This window comes from Sturnira hondurensis, unplaced genomic scaffold (assembly GCF_014824575.4).
Source record: "Sturnira hondurensis isolate 20B ecotype Veracruz unplaced genomic scaffold, ASM1482457v3 Scaffold0006199, whole genome shotgun sequence".
Classification (NCBI taxonomy): domain Eukaryota; kingdom Metazoa; phylum Chordata; class Mammalia; order Chiroptera; family Phyllostomidae; genus Sturnira; species Sturnira hondurensis.
In genome coordinates, this window is record NW_028078830.1 from 585,746 (window position 1) to 602,360 (window position 16,615).

At 44.9% G+C, this 16,615-nt stretch overlaps 1 protein-coding gene and 1 non-coding gene across 2 annotated transcripts; one reads left to right on the plus strand and one right to left on the minus strand.

Moving 5' to 3' along the window:
* Positions 1–1,696: 1,696 nt before the first annotated feature.
* Positions 1,697–10,999, minus strand: LOC118988185 (zinc finger protein 211-like). The gene is made up of 4 exons (XM_037047651.1): positions 10,841–10,999; positions 10,088–10,310; positions 8,076–8,202; positions 1,697–4,048 (listed from the first exon to the last, which is right to left on the minus strand). Exons 2-4 carry the CDS (start codon positions 10,169–10,171, stop codon positions 2,835–2,837), a joined length of 1,425 nt encoding a protein of 474 aa, XP_036903546.1. The 5' UTR covers positions 10,172–10,310; positions 10,841–10,999; the 3' UTR covers positions 1,697–2,834.
* LOC118988225 (U6 spliceosomal RNA) lies at positions 6,967–7,071 on the plus strand. The gene has a single exon (XR_005066736.1). It is a non-coding gene; the product is annotated as a U6 spliceosomal RNA (small nuclear RNA).
* Positions 11,000–16,615: the final 5,616 nt, after the last annotated feature.

The following is a 16,615-nucleotide window of genomic DNA, read 5'->3' on the forward strand; positions in this document are numbered from 1 at the left end:
CTCCAACCAACTGAGCCACTCAGCCAGGCCAGTAACTGTTTATTGACTACAAGTTCTCTCATCCTAGCCAGGACCTCAGTGTCAGCTGGTTAGCAATGAAGGCTATTTCTGTGTCAACAGGAACACAGGCTGGGCTGGGCCACAAAAGCCACATCCCTGGACTGTGAGATCTCTCCTGTCTTTATCCTTGCTTTTCTGCCCGCACAGCAATGGCATAGATGAGAAGGACAGCCCAGGAAGAGAACAGAACCCCCCAAACATTAGATTGTTTTACCTGACAATGATGTTACAAAAGATATATAGGTGTGAAGGTTGCAGAATTCCTGTCATCGTGGGAATATATGTGGATGAACTTTTAGCAGCAGCACACCCCATCTATGGGGCTGAGTCTCCTCCACTCCCCATTAATTCAGCCTTCTGGATTGCCAAATATGATTCCCCCACCCCTTCAATATTACAAGTGAATTCTGTACATCATGGCACACAGTTCTTTTGCATGATCTGGGGAAAGACTCCATTCAACTTCACCTGGCATTGAATAACGTGTGAACAAACAAAGCATCCATGGTGTTTGCAGAAGCACTGGAGGGTGTCACAACTGCTTCTCCTTCAGGATGATGACCTGACCCCACACACACACAAAAATCTTGGCATCCAGACCACAAAGCCAAGATACGTATCCTAGGAGGCTGTGTTAGTCAGCTAGAACTGGCGTAACAAAGTACCACCAACTGGGTGGCTTAGACAACACAAATTTATTTTCCCATGCGTATGGAGTCTAGAAATCTGAGGTGTCAACAGGGTTGGTTTCCTCTGAGGCCTCTGCTTGGCTTTCAGAGGGTGGCCTTTGTTCTGTGGGTGTGTATCCTCACCCCTTTTATTAAGGACATCATTTACACTACATTAAGAGTCTACCCTGCAGTGGATTGAGCACAGGCCTGCGAACCAGAGGATTGCAGTTCGATTCCCAGTCAGGGCACATGCCTGGGTTGCAGGCTGGTTCCCTGCAGGCCAACTCCCAGCAGGGGATGCACAAAAGGCAACCATACATTGATGTTTCTCTCCCTCTCTCCTTCCCCTCTAAAGATACATAAATAAATAAAAATAAAAAAAAGAGTCTACCCTGATGATTTCATTCTAATGTAGTACAGTAGAGCCTATGTTCTTGAACTTAATTCATTCCAGAAGGCAGATCGAAAAGATTTTTTCAAAAACCAAATCATATTCAAACTCATGCATTCTTTCGTGTGTTGCCTGAGAAACATGTAACTGATTATACGTGACTGGCGTGAAAGGGTTTTTGGGACAAGAATAGCCAAGTTTAGTTTGACAACTGAGACATTTTTCCCCATGAACTTGATGAAGAATCAAATTGTTCAAGATGGAAGATTTTGGAGAACCAAGGTTTGACTGGAATCTCTTTCAAAATGCTATGTCCAAACATAGTCACGTTTTGAAGGGCTGAGGGTGAGGACTTTAACATAGAAATATTGGAATACACAACTCAGCCCACAACTAAGGCTTTGGATCATAACGCAAGACAAAAACTGGATAGCTTTATTTGCTCATTCACTTGCAATTATACTGGCTTCTTTAAAACACAAAGCTTGGGATCCAATGGCATGTGTTTACCCCTTCATGCTAGCAGACCTTGATTCTGCTTTGAAATCTCCCCCTAAAGTAAAAGAACACCAAATTTAAAAGTAATTAAACCAAAGGATCTTTATTATTGCATAAACCAAAGAAACTGTGGCACACAAGTCCTGGGTTGGTGACTTCAAAACTGCAAAGACTTATAAAAAGCCTCATGTGACACCAACAATACTCCTAAGAAATGTAGTCTTTATTTGCAAGACACCACCAGAACTCAGATCAGGTACTCTGGGCTAACACTGGGTCACATCCATGCCCTAAGATAGGAGGAAATGAGCATCCCCGTGGGTTCCATTTACCTATCACTTCCATAAGCAATGAGAGAACACAAAGCAGCTTCCCTAACTATGTGGGGTGGTGACTGATGTACACTGTGGGGACTGGCCAGGTGGCAGAGATGAAATTACTTCTGCCACAGAAATTGGCAGTGACTTAAATCTAGCCAGGAGTCTGGGGAGATTAGAAAGCACAATGCAGCTTCTGAACATTTTCCAAGTAGCTAGGACATACGGGGAAAATCACCCCACTGTGGACATTCAGATGAACGAAGTTCAGTCCAGGTAAACTGCCTCACAAGGGTTCTCCTCCAGTGTAATTATCCTAAGCCAAGAAATATCATGTTCTCTGCTATTTTAAAGCTTGTTGGCAGTGTGAACTCTGAGGTGTGGAATAAAGATAGATGACTGGCTAAAAGGATTGTGACATTCACTGAACCCATAAAGGCCTTGCTCCACTGTGAATTCTCTGATTTTTATGAGACTGTGTCTTTGCCTAAAGGATTACTCATATTCTGTCTTAGCTTGGGCTGCTATAAAATATTATAATAAACTTGGGTGCTTATAAACAATGTAAATTTACTTCTCACTCTTCTGAAGCCTGGACATCTCACATCATGGTCCCCATGTGGTCAGGTCCAGCGTCCAGTAAGGACCAGCATCCTGATTCACAGACCATCTTCTCAAAGGGTCCTCCCATAACAGACAGAGGAAGCAAGCTTTCTTTCAACTCTTATAAGGACATTCATCCCAAACTCATGATGGTTCTACTCGAATGACCAATTTTCATCATAAGTACCACCCAAAGACCTCACCCCCTAATACTAACACACTAGGGGATAGGATTTCAACAAATGAATTGTGGGGCACATAAACATTTAATTCATAACATCACTCATAAGGCCATTATTTAGTGTGTACCTTCTGGTGTTGAATGAGACTGGAGCTTTGGCTAAAAGATTTCCCACATTCATAGCACTCATAAGGCCTTTCTCCAGTGTGAACTCTCCAATGTTTATTGAGGTTAGACTTGTTACTAAATAATTTTCCACACTCTCCACATTCATAAGGCCTGACTCCAGTGTGAACTCTCTGGTGTTGAATAAGGCCAGAATTTTGGTAAAAAGATTTTCCACATTCCCCACACGCATATGGCCTTTCTCCACTGTGAACTATCTGGTGTTTAATGAGGCTAGAGCTATGGCTAAAGGATTTCCCACAATCACAGCATTCATATGGCCTTTCTCCAGTGTGAATTCTCTCGTGGTTATTGAGGTGAGATCTTTGGCTAAATGACTTTCCACATTCACTGCATTCAAAAGGCCTTTCTCCAGTATGAACTCTTTGGTGTTCTAAGAGAATGGACCTGTAGATAAAAAATTTCCCACATTCCTTGCACTCATAAGGCCTTTCTCTAGTGTGAACTCTCTGATGGTTACTGAGAGTATAGCTTTTGCTAAAGGATTTCCCACATTCCCTGCACTCATAGGGCCTTTCTTCTGTGTGAACTCTCCAATGCCTAATGAGACTGTAGCTTTGGCTAAAGGATTTCCCACATTCACTGCATATGTAACATCCTTCTCTACTGAGAACTCTCTGGTGATGAATAACTTTGTGTTTGTACCTCAAAACTTTCATGCATTCTTGAGAATGAGTTTTTCGCTTGGGAAAGACTGCCACAGAGTTGGTTCTGGTGTTTGGATTTTCTTCAGTATTAGTGGTTTGTACCTGGAGTAATCCTGAAGTGGCCAAGAAGTCTTTCCCAATCTCCCCACAGGTAAAGGGCTTCCCAGACACGTGAAATTTGTAGTCATTCCCAGTGGAAGTTCTGTTCACATTGATTGTGAAGGGTTTCTCTCCAATGTTTTGCATCTGGTGCTGAGGGAGGTTTGCACTGAAATATAGTTGTTTCCCACATGGGCCCAGCCTGCACACCTTCTGTCCATGACGCATTCCCTGATGTTCAGCTGAGAGCAGACTGTCTTTCAACACCGGGATATACTTGTCACATGGGTGGGCCCTCTGGGAAGATAGACCTGCCTTGGGAATCCTGACCTGTGACACTCTTTCTACAGAAACAATCTGCTCAGGTGCTTCATCCTCTGCCCCATACCAACAACCTAAAAGAAAAGAAACACTGGTAAAGTGCATGTTGACTGTGGCAGGAGAGGCAACCTGGACACAAATTAGTGTTTGACATAATCAGGAGAGTCCATGCAGTGTGTGCAGGAGCTTGGATCTGGGTTCAAACGAGGACTACTTAGCAGTGCTGGGCTATAAGTCAGACTGTAGGAAGCCTCGTGAGGTGAAGGACACCACCAAGTACAGAGCACAGGGAGGAGAGACAGGATCTACAAGTCATTTCTCTGTAAACAAATTTAGCAGGACCTATCTGCTGGTGGGTAACACCTGAATGCTGAGTAGAAAAGTACTAGGCTATAAAGAGCACAAATGGAGCAGGAGGTATCACAAGGTGAAGGCAGGGACTACTTATTTATTTCAAAACATTAAACAGGATCTTATCTATAGCTGACCCATGAGTGCTGTGCAGAAGGGTATCTGGGATAAAGAATATCCACGCCCTGGCCAGTGTGGCTCAGTTGGTTGAAGCACCCTGAACGCCAAATGGTAATGGGCTCGATCCCGGTCTGGGAACATGCTTAGGCTGTGGGTTCAATCCCCAGTTGGGGAGCCTACAAGAGGCAACCAATCACTGTTTTTTCTCTCTCTCTCTCTCTCTACCCCCCAACTCCAGTCTATAAGTAATAAAAAAAAAGTCCTCAGGTACCGATACAAAATATCCAGCCCCACCAGAGCAGCAGGTGTTCAATGACTACCTAAGAGTATGTGTGCACATCATGATATAATATGCAAAAGGCAACATTGGGGAACAATGCCACTGGAGCAGCATGATGTGGAGTCAGACAAGTGAGGATGAGCCCACAGGCTGGGTGTAAGAGGATAAGTGACATGTGGAAGAATTATTAGTATGCAAAGTGTCAAGAATGGAGATGGAAAGGCTGAAATAAAATGTAGCCACTGGCGAATACAACAAAGGTTTGGAGAACAAAGATGCAACCAAAGAACAGAAAATTGAACTATACGGAAGTCCAACAACAATGAACCATTCAACCAGACCGGTAAGAGATGCAGAGCCAGCAGGAGAGCTGGGGACAGGCAAGAAAGATCCTCCGACCCCAGGGGCCCAGGCAGCTCCATCGGGCTGACCCAGTGAGGGCTCGGGGCGGCGGGCTGCCTGCAGTCACACATTCGCACGCAGATAAACCAGCAAAGGGGTGAGCAGTAAGTCGGACCACGCAGGCCCCAGCAGGCGAACCCAGCGGCGGGCTGACCATGGTGGCACATTCCTGTACAGTGGGACAGACCGTGTGCAGCCGCAGTGGTGGCGGGAGGCAGCAGAGGGGGCCGCCATTGCTTTCCTTTGGCCCCGCCCCCACATACAGCGTCACAACCCAGCACCTGAGTGGCCCAGCCCTGGTGAATACCTAGGGCTCTGCTCCTCATACATAACAGGCACAAACAGTCCAAAATACGGCTCAAGAAGAACTCAAAGCCCCAGAGCCGATAACTTTAAGCAACTGAGAAATAGCGAACCTTTCAGATGCACAATTCAAGACACTGGTGATCAGGATGCTCACAGAACTGGTTAATTTTAGCCACAAATTAGAGGAACATATGAAGGCTAAACTAATTGAAATGAAGGGAAATGCACAGGAAATCAATAGTGATGGAAAGGAAACTGGGACTCAGATCAATGGAGTGGACCAGAAGGAAGAACAAAACATCCAACCAGAAAAGAATGAAGAAACAAGAATTCAAAAAAATGAGGAGAGGCTTAGGAACCTCCAGGACATCTTTAAACATTCCAACATCTGAATTATAGGGGTACCTGAAGGGGAAAAGACACAGCCACGAGTGGAAAACTTACTTGAACAAATAATAAAGGAGAACTTCCCCACTCTGGTAAAGGAAATAGACTTGCAGGAAATCCAGGAAGCTCAGAGAGTCCCAAAGAAGTTGGACCCAAGAAGGAACACACCAAGGCACATCATAATTACATTAGCCAAGATTAAAATGAAGGAGAGAATCCTAGAAGCAGCAAGAGATAAGGGGACAGTTACCTACAAAGGAGTTCCCATCAGACTGTCAGCGGATTTCTCAAAAGAGACATTACAGGCAAGAAGGAGCTGGAAGGAAGTATTCCAAGTCATGAAATCCAAAGACCTACATCCAAGACTGCTCTATCCAGCAAAGCTTTCATTTAGAATGGAAGGGCAGATAAAGTGCTTCTCAGATAAGATCAAATTCAAGGAGTTCATTATCACCAAGCCCTTATTATATGAAATGTTAAAAGGACTTCTCTAAGAAAAAGAAGATAAAAAATATGAACAGTGAAAGCACAGCAAACTCACAGTTACTAACAATCATACCTAAAACAAAAGCAAACCAAGAGGACAGCTAGATCAGGAGCGGAAACATAGAAATGAAGAACACATGGAGGGTTAGCAACAGGGGAGTGGGAAGAGGGGAAGAGGGGGAGAAGATACCGAAAATAAGTAGCACAGACGGTAGGTAAAAAATAGATAGGGGGGAGGGCAAGAATAGCAGGGGAAATATAGAATCTAAAGAACTTGAGACATGTGGTCATAAACTAAAGGGGGGAAAGGGGGAGGGGGTGTGCAGGGTGGAGGGGATTGAAGGGGGGGAATAGAACAACTGTAATGGTATAATCAATAAAATATATTTTTTTAAAAATGTAGCCACTGGCTTGAGAACCAAGATAAGAGTCCAACAGAATAGGTGTCGGTCTGGTTTCAACACAACCCTGACATCATGCCCTCTCCCAGGGTGCCACTCCCCAAGACCAGGCTCCCTCTGAGCCCATCTTTCTATGTGAACTCATACCTACCCTGAAAACCACCAAGGGCTCTCCATCATACTCCCAAGATGAGCAACTACATGATGCAAGTACTCAGGGAAGTAAAAGAAGTGAGAGGAAATGAAGAACTTAGCACATGTGCTCGCTTCTGCAGCACATATACTAAAATTGGAACAACAGAGAAGATTAGCATGGCCCCTGTGCAAGGATGACATGCAAATTCATGAAGCATTCCATATTTTTTAACCAAAGAAACTGAAATAGAGAACAGGTTGACAGTGACCAGAGGGGAGAGGGGAGGGAATTTCAGGGGGAAAGGGGAAGGGTTTACAGGAACAAGTATAAAGGACACTTGGAGGCCCTGGCTGGTGTAGGTCAGTGGATTGAGCACGGGCCTGTGAACCAGACGATCGCAGTTCGATTCCCAGTCAGAGCATATGCCTGGGTTGTAGGCCAGTTCCCAGCAGGGGACGCATGAGAAGCAACCATACATTGATATTTCTCTCCCTCTCTCCTTCCCTTCCTTTCTAAAGGTAAGTAAATAAAATTTAAAAATGTATTTAAAAAAAGACACATGGAAATAGGTGGAGCATTAAAAAAGAAAAAGAAAAAAAAGACACATGGACAAAAACTGGGGGTGGGGTGGAAATGGGAGGGAGGTGGGGAGGGATGGCTGAGTGGGCTAGGATGTAGGATGGGAGAAAAAACAGAAAACTGTACTTGAACAACAATTAAAATAAAATTTAAAAAAAAAAGAACTTAGCCCATGACAGCCACAGGAGAGAAAACTAAATACTACAAAGACAACTTCTGAGGAAGGTCTTACAAGTACACTGCATGAATCACACAAACAGTGACAATGTAAGTGACGATAATTCCTAGTAGAGGTAGGCATCAAAAAATGTTAGCAAGAGGAAAGAAGTGAGCCCTTGGGTAGAGAGTTGATTTGCATCTAAACAAATCTGCTTGGCTAAGGCGATGGCAAGCATGGTGGAGTCTTGTAGACTCCATACAGTGACTGCAAAATTACTGACTCTGGACCCTTCTGTGGTAAATTTAAGGGAAGTAGATGTTGGGAATGCTCAAGGGCAGTACACACATCTCAGTCCAATCAACCACAGCACCTACCCAAGAAACTGTGAAAGAAAGCAGTGCTCATGGTCCTATGTGAGACAGATAGACCTCTCTGGGGAAAATGAAAGGGCAGACACCAGCTCAGAAGACAGGGGTGGGTGTGAGGATCTTACCCGGGGAGGTTATCAGTGCCAAGTTCTCCAGCATCACATCCTGGTACAGGCGTCTCTGAGCCTCAACAAGGAGATCCCATTCCTCCCCAGAGAAGTACATGGCCACGTCATCAAAGGTCACCCTGCCCTATCATAATGGGGACAGATGAAACCAAAAACAGCCCCTTCCTAAGGGTGTACAAACCCTTCCCTCTTCTATTTGACCCATGCCCATTCTCATCCCAAGCCCCTTAACTAAGTGGAAAAACCAGGCCCTGGTGGCAAGGACACTTTTGGAACTCATTGGTCTTAAGGTCCAGCCATCAGTAACAAGAGGCAGGTGAACCAACAGATATCTGTGAGCCTGGAATAAAGGATTCCACCAGCTCCCACCAGGCAATTCCTCTGAGACGGCCAAGGTTATGCAAGTGTCAATACAAGGGCCCCAGGGCCATCAAACATACTTCTGCTTCAAGAGCATGCAAGTCTTTAGACTGCACATCTATCACACCTCTGGACAGCACAGCCACAGGCCCACTGCCACCACCATCTCACTGCCCCATACCATAGCCCTTTACCTAGTCTCCCCACGTTACTATCATTTAATGACCTCTCCTCTCCACCACACTGCTGACGGTAGGATCCTGACCTAGGGTTATGGGAAAAACCAAATATATGACACCTGACACTAGAGAGATGAGATGGTCAGCAGTTTAATCGATCACACACATTCACAGCCTGGGCAGGGAGGACACCACACAGAGCTACATGAGGTTGTACTATGGCTTTTTTGTTGTTGTTTTTAACCCTCACTTGAGGATACTTTTTCATTGCTATTTAGAGAGAGAAATATCCATGCAAGAGAGATGCATCAATTGGTTGCTTCCTATAAGCAGCCGTCTGAGGATCATATGTGCTGGGATGGGGGTGGAACATTGCAACCTACGTATGTGCTCTTACTGGGAATTGAACCCACAACCTTTCAGTTGTGGGACGACACTCCAACCAACTCTGCCACACTGGTGAGGGTCATGGGGTTGTCCTATGGAAAACAGTGAACAACCAGGGATGTAGAATGCAATCTTTGTAGTATTGGGACAGTGAGGTGCCCCTGGGTTCCAGCAGGACAATACCACTGGTTGGTATGAATAACTCCCTGGGCTGGTAGAGAACTAAAACCAAATACAAAGGGAAAAGGAGGAAGTGGGTCTGGTGTCCTCACTAAAAAGAACTGCTTGGTTAGAGTGGGGAAGGGAAGTTGCACGCAGGCCATTTGAGGCCCTTCAGGTTTCACCAGATGTCAAGGCAACACATAACATTGGGACTTCATGTTAGGTCTTACACTACAACTTAACAGACAACATCCAGAGTAAGATCAGCAAATTCAAACAGGATCCAATACCACTACAGACCTCCCATTGCTCCCATGAGTGGTAGCAACTCCAACTGCTTCCACAAAGGCTTCACTGTCTGGCTTGGTTTTTTTGCCTCGGACCCAGCCACAGAGAATCATGTGTGGATCTCACACACACACCCACAACCCTCTTCCACTTCTGTGCTGCACTTGCTGTCTGTTAGTAGTAAAAACTTCCTCTGCTCACTTAACCTCATTCTAAGGCCACTTCATGCCTAGTGACTCTCACAGATGACCCTATGTGGCCCTGGCTTGATCCTCGAGGATGAATGAAACACCCTGCCCCATCAAAATTGCCACAAAATTTTGCTGGGTGAGGAGCATGGAGAAAAAACACTAGCTCTGGCCTAAATGTCATCTTGATTCAATCACTCCCAGGCCTCTGCATCCATCTCATGTCCATTATTCCCTTGAAAAGCCTGGTCACCTGCCAGACATATACAATCTTCAACATGTCCTCCTTTCATGACCACTTCACTGCCTCACCTGAAAACTACCACCCAGTACTCAAGCAAGAGACCTAGTTCACAGACTCCATCCTCCTCAACCTGGCCCCCTAACACCTTTGACTTTATAACCCGAAGATTATCCCTTTTAAATGTGAACACGGCTTACTCACCTGAGTCCACAAAGTATCCACATTTTGGATGTTTCCATTGAGAACCCTCCCCAGATTTCCACACCAGTGTGTCCAGCTGCTCATGGCTGTGTTCAGCCATGTCTGCACTTGGTCTCAGAAACACCTCAGCCTCTCAACACAGCCAAAGCAAAGCTCTTGATATCTTCAGTGAATTCCTCTCCTATTATAATCTTCCTCAACTGGGATAATGGAGCATCTATTCCTATAAGTTCAAAACACAGCAATCATCATTGAATCCTATGTTTCACCACCTCTCCCTCTACATTAGAAAATCTAGTCGACCCTTTTTCAAATATGCATCCAGAGTCCAACCACTTTCGCTAAGGTACCATTCTGGTCCATTAATCTTCAGCTGGACTCAGTAGTAGCCTGACTCTAGCCTGACCTTATTTTCTCCTGCCTCACCTCCACAGTTGCTGCCACTGTACAACCAGATGGAGGCTGGTAAGACCTTTAAAGACCACCTCCTCTCTCTAACCCAAAATTCCAGTTACTTCCAGAATACATATCCAACTCTTAGGCAGCCATTCCAGTCCCAACTCCTGCACCCCTGCTGTTTATTCCCACATTAAAAAAATAAGATAGAGCTGTGGTTTCTGCAGCACTCCTAGCTGAGTTATACCTGTAAGCATCTTCATATCCTGGTACTAGTTCCCTGTATAACCCTCCACACTTTTTACATTTATTGCCGCCTACAGGAACACATCTGTATAAAGTCTGACAAGGACTTACAACTCCAGGACTGGGGTTTCTTCAAGATCTCCAGACCAAAGTACAGGAGGAATGGCACTTGAGACTCTAAGCAGGGCTCTGGCTGGGTGACTGGGTTGGTTATAGCATGGTACTATACACCAAATGGTTGTGGCTGTTTCAATCTGCAGCCAGGGCACATACCTAGATTGTGGGTTTGATCCCTGGCTGGGGCACATCTGGGAAGCAACCAATCTATGTTCTCGCTAAAATCAATAAACACATCCTTGGGTGAGGATTAAAACAAAAGACTCCAGGTAGGTATTTTTATGTTGAACACTATGCTGTATACACCTGAAGCTAACAAAATCTTTTATGTGAACTATAATTTAAAATAACTTAAAAGAAAAGACTCTAAGAAAAAACCATAGAGAGAAAAATGTGGGTAGGTAGAGGTCAAGGCCATTGAGGGTCTGGACACCTTCTACAACCTGTGCTTCCAAAAGCACTTCCACAGGCACCGGAACCTGTACTAGAGGAAGGTCTCAGAAAAATCTGTCCATGGTAGGGTTCACAGAACTTCCTTCCTGGGTCCCCCTTCCTGACCCTGAAGCCCGATGACCTCGCGCTGGCTGTCTCACCTCCGGACCTCGGCGCTCAGTGTCTTGTTAACCGGCATAGAGATCTTGAAACAGGGTTTCAACCTCCCAGTGCCTCAATGTTCGCATCACCCTATCCGGTCTCTTCTTCCTTTGAACGGCCTTTGGGGACGTTTGATACCCCTCAGCCCAGTCTTCCAGAGTCCTCACAAGCCCAGCCTGCTACTCCAGCTGTCACTCCGCCGCACACTCTCTGCTACCTGCGCGCAGGACAATCGCAGGGTCCCGGATCCTCCCCGCTCAGCGGTCCCTGTGCGTCTTTACCTAGCAGCCCCTCAGCCCGTCACCCCCTCCCACCCGCATCACACCGTGTGTCACCCTGGAGCACCTACCGCCGGGGCCTAGCCTGCAGGACGTCACCGACGTCCCGCACCAGGGATGCAGGGCTCGGTGGCTGAGGGGCGAAGGCCCAGGGGCTGCGCACTCACCTCAGCCGGGCGCTGAAGCGCGGCCGCCGCCATCGGACTCTGTGAGGGGAGGGCGGGAGCAGCGAGGGAGGAGGCTGTCTCGGGCACCGCGGTCCTCGACCAGGCTAAGACCCGAGTCTATGCTGAGGGAACCGAGACTCACGCCTTCTCAGTGCTGTCACCTAACGCCCCACCCACCGTTCAGGTGCCATCACAGTCAGGGTCGCGGGAATTGCCGCTTGGGTGAACAAGCGGACGTCCAGCCTGGACGCCCTACGCACGCCCCCAGAAATGCCTCACCTAGCCCCTCACTGGCTACTAATGCGTCCTCTCTACGCGGGGTCTTCCGGGTAATGTAGTTCCCTACTCACTACAGGCTGCCTAATGCGGTGTTCTCCATTCTTGACGGTGCACGTGGTTCCCAAATAATTGCCTTCTCGCAATTTGCCGCCCCTACAAACTCAAAGTTCTCATGGGCTGTAAAGTACAGTTTGGAAAATATAGTCGATTGTATTCTAATAACTATGATGGTGTCTCGTAGGTGCTAGACTTACAGGGTAGTAACTTTGTAAGTTATATGAACATCCAGGCATTACATTGCATACTTGAAACTAATATAAAATAATTAGTTTGAACTGTAATTGAAAAAAGATAAAGTAAAAAAGATCATGTATTTGTCTTGTATTTCTTTAAAAAATGTACTGTTGTTGAAAATTTTCTACAAGCCTGAATGTTAAGCCACCTCTTTGTACATGTTAATGTTGGGGTTTTCTATTTTTAAAAAAATATTTATTTTTAGAGAAGGGAAGGGACAAGAGAAAAAGAGAAACATCAATGTGTGGTTGCCTCCCATGTACCCCGGCCCAGCAACCCAGGCATGTGCCCTAACTGGGAATCAAACAGGGACCCTTTGGTTCATAGATGGGCACTCACTCCACTGAGCCACACAGGCCAGGGCTCAAGTTCCGTTTTTATCATTTTTTTCCTTATTGTTTGTTGAATTTGCAGAGTCATTTTTTCATTAGAATTTGGCACATGTTAGAGTGGCTTATTAACTCTCTGAGACTGTTGAACTGATCACCCTTCCCCATAATCCTGTACACTAGATATTGATGAGATGGGTGATTGAGGTTTGTTCCTGGTAGCGTTTGATGGTGAATGCTGGGTAAAATCCTGGAACCCAGAAACCCTCTCATCAAAGGTAGTAGTGACAAAACACTTTAAATTTTTTTAAAATTACAGTTGACATTCAATACTATTTTGTATTAGTTTAAGGTGTATAACATAGTGACTAGACATTTAGGTAATTTTCAAAGTGATAATCCTGATATTTCCAATACCCACCTGGCATCATACAAAGTTATTACATTATCATTGACCATATTACCTATGCTACACATAACATTCTGGTGTCTATTTCAAAACTAGCAACCTGTACTTAATCCCTTCACTTTTTTCCACCCAGCTACCTCAAACACCCCTACCATCTGGTAACCATCAGTTTTTTCTCTTTATGATTGTTTATATTTTGCCTGTTTGTTATTTAAATTCCACATATAACTGAACTCATGTGGTATTTGTTTTCATGTCTGACCCATTTCACTAAGCATGATAGAAAACTTTAGTTATTGAATAAGCACTAAATCAGAATTTAATGCATATCACAGGCAATGTGTTAAGAAATTGCAAAGGCAGCCCTGTCTGGTGTGGTCCCTGTAAACCAAAGGGTCACCACTTGCATTCCCAGTCAGGGCACATGCCTGGGTTGCGGGCCAGGTCCCCAGTTGGGAGGTGGGTGAGAGGGAGACAGTCGGTGTTTCTTTCACACATTGGTGTTTCTTTCACACATCGATGTTTCTCTCCCTCTTTCTCCCTCCCTTCCTCTCTAAAAAATAAAGTCTTTAAAACAAAAAGTGCAATGCAGTTCCCATATACCTATTTATGCAGTTGTGCAAATGTATGAGGTTTAATATAGGCAGGTGGCACCTTCAAAAGGGATCTCTCTTAGCATTATACTGAAAAAGAATTAACACTTTCCCTGCCTACCTAAACTGTTTTTCTTATGTCAACTTTGTGTTTTCCAACGAGATACAGCTGAAGGCTTTCTCATATTTACTGCACTCATAAGGCTTTTCCCAGTGTGAACTCTGATGTGTACTTAGACTTGAGTTTTGGCTAAAGGATTTCTCACATTCCCCACACTCGTAAGGCCACTAATGAGTGTGACCTATTGATGAAGAAGGAACAAAGAGGTTTAGCTCAAGAATTTCCCACATTTGCTTCACTTATAAATTTTTCCTTAGTGTGAAGTCTCATATGGTTAATGAGGCTGAGGTATGCAGCAAAAGATTTCTCACAATCAATGCACTTAAAGTCTTTCTCTGGTGTGAACTCTCTGATGATAATGGAAGGCAGAGATGTGGCAAAATGGTTCCCCACATTCACTGCACTCATAAGGCCTTTTTCCAATGTGAAATCTCTAGTGTTGAATGAGACTTGAACTTTGGCTAAAGGATTTTCCACATTTCCCACATTCATAAAGCTTTTCTCCAGTGTGAACTCTGAGGTGTTTAACGAGGTTAGATTTGCAGCTAAAAGATTTGCTACATTCACTGCACTCAACAGGCCTTTGTCCGGTATGAACTTTCTGATGGAAACTGATACTTGAGCTTTGTTTGAAGGATTTCCCAGTACATTCATTGTACTGATGAGGCCTTTCTTCAGTGTGAACTTTTTGGTGGAAAATGAGGCTGGTATTTGGTTAAAGGATTTCCCATATTTACTACATCCACAAGGCCTTACTCTGGTGTGAATTATTTGGTGTACAGTGAGGTTGGACTTGTACCTGAATGATTTTCCATGTTCAACACACTCATAAGGTCTTTCTCTAGTATGAATTCTCCTATGTGCAATGAACGGGAGTTTCTGGTAAATGAGTTCCCACACTCTGTACATTCATAAGGACCTCTCTGGTTTTTCCTCTCCAGGGTTCAGTGTCATGGGACTTGTTAAATAATGTTCCACATTTCCCAGACTCGAAAGCTCTTTCTCCCATGTGAAAATTCTGATGTCTAATGAGGCTACCACTTTTGCTAAACCATTTCCCACATCCATGGGACATAAAACAACTTTCTCTAGTGAGGACTCTCTGGTGCTGAACAGCATGTGTTTGTGGCTGAAGGATTTCATGTATTCTTCCCAGTTGTTGAGAGTTGAGAATTGAGCCTTTCCCTTCTGAAAAACAGTCACACACCCGGCTCTGTTGTTTGACTTCTCCTTGGTGTAAAATATCCGTTGCTGAAGAAATTCAGAGCTGGCCATGAAGTCCTTCCTAGTCTCCCTGAAGATAAGTGTCTTCCCTGACACATTCAGTTTGCAGCTCTTCACAAAAGGTCTGTTCACATGGCTTCTGAAGGGTTCCTCTCCAATGTGCTGCTTCTGATAAAGGTATGAACTGACATGTAATTTTCTCCCATACACATCACACTTGTACAGTTTCTGCTTGTCATGAGTTCCCTGGTGCTCAGTTAAATGCAAAATATCACTCAAGATCAAGCCAAACCTTTCACAGGGTTAGGCCTTCTTGGGAGACAGATCAACATTGGGAGTCCTGATCTATGACACTCTTTGTACAGAAACACTGTGCTCAAAAGGAGCCTCCAGGTACTCCACTTCAAGGTGACAACCTGAAAGCAAGAAATGCTGGTGCAATGCACGCTTACTTTGGTGGGAGGGGGCAACTATTATGCACATGTGTATCTAACAAATCCAGGGAGAAGTTCATGGGATTATCTGTAGGAACAAGAGTCCGTGACAGATACAGATCACAGGACAGAGGAGTCCTCATGTGACAAAGGACATACAGTTTGTTCCAAGGCAAACAACCTTCAACAAGACCTTGTTTGCTGGAGAAATGAGTGCTATAGAAAAGGTTGTATCAGTTCTCCAAAGAGAATTGTAACAGAGCTGCTGTTGGTCAGACACTGTTTAAGAATGAGTATACTCTTCGTAAAACAAATCATGTAAGCCGATATTGAAGACAGCTGCAGAAGAAGCAGTGAGAAAAATGGGTGAGACATTGGGTCCAGAGAGGTAAGGATTAGCTATGGTCTGGATGTAGGTGTAGAAGTCACAAGGTACATATATACAGCATTGACAGGTCAGCAAGTGTCAAGAATGACAAGGAAAATGCAGAAACAGTGTGTGGACACAGGCACTAAAACACTAGTTCAACAGAACATGTGTCTGGTATGATTTGAACACAGCACTTGCATTATGCCCTCCCTCAGGTGCCATTCCTCAGGGCCAGGCTTCCTGTGAGCCCATCTTGCTGACCCTGTACTCATATCCAGCCAGGGAATAACTAAGGACTCCCCAACACACTCCCTAGATGACCAAGGATATGAGACCTGGATAATGCAATAGTTAGGAAAAGACAGACAGCAATAGCCAAGAACAAGCCAGCATATGATAGCCCATGGGAAAGAAAACTAAATAATACACAAAAAATTTGAAAGGGGAGTCTTGAAAGAACAGCCCTTGGCCCACATAAGTGGTAACCACATCAGCAATGACATTTTCTGACACAGACAGGCCTGAGGAAATGGTAGCTAGAGGAAGGGAACAGAACCTGGGTACTCGGGTGCTTGGCCAGGGTAAAGGCAAGCAAAGTGGGATCCATTAGGGTGACTGTAAAACCTCTGCCCCTGACACCCTCCATAGACGACTGTAGGGGAGGTGTCTTGAGCAGA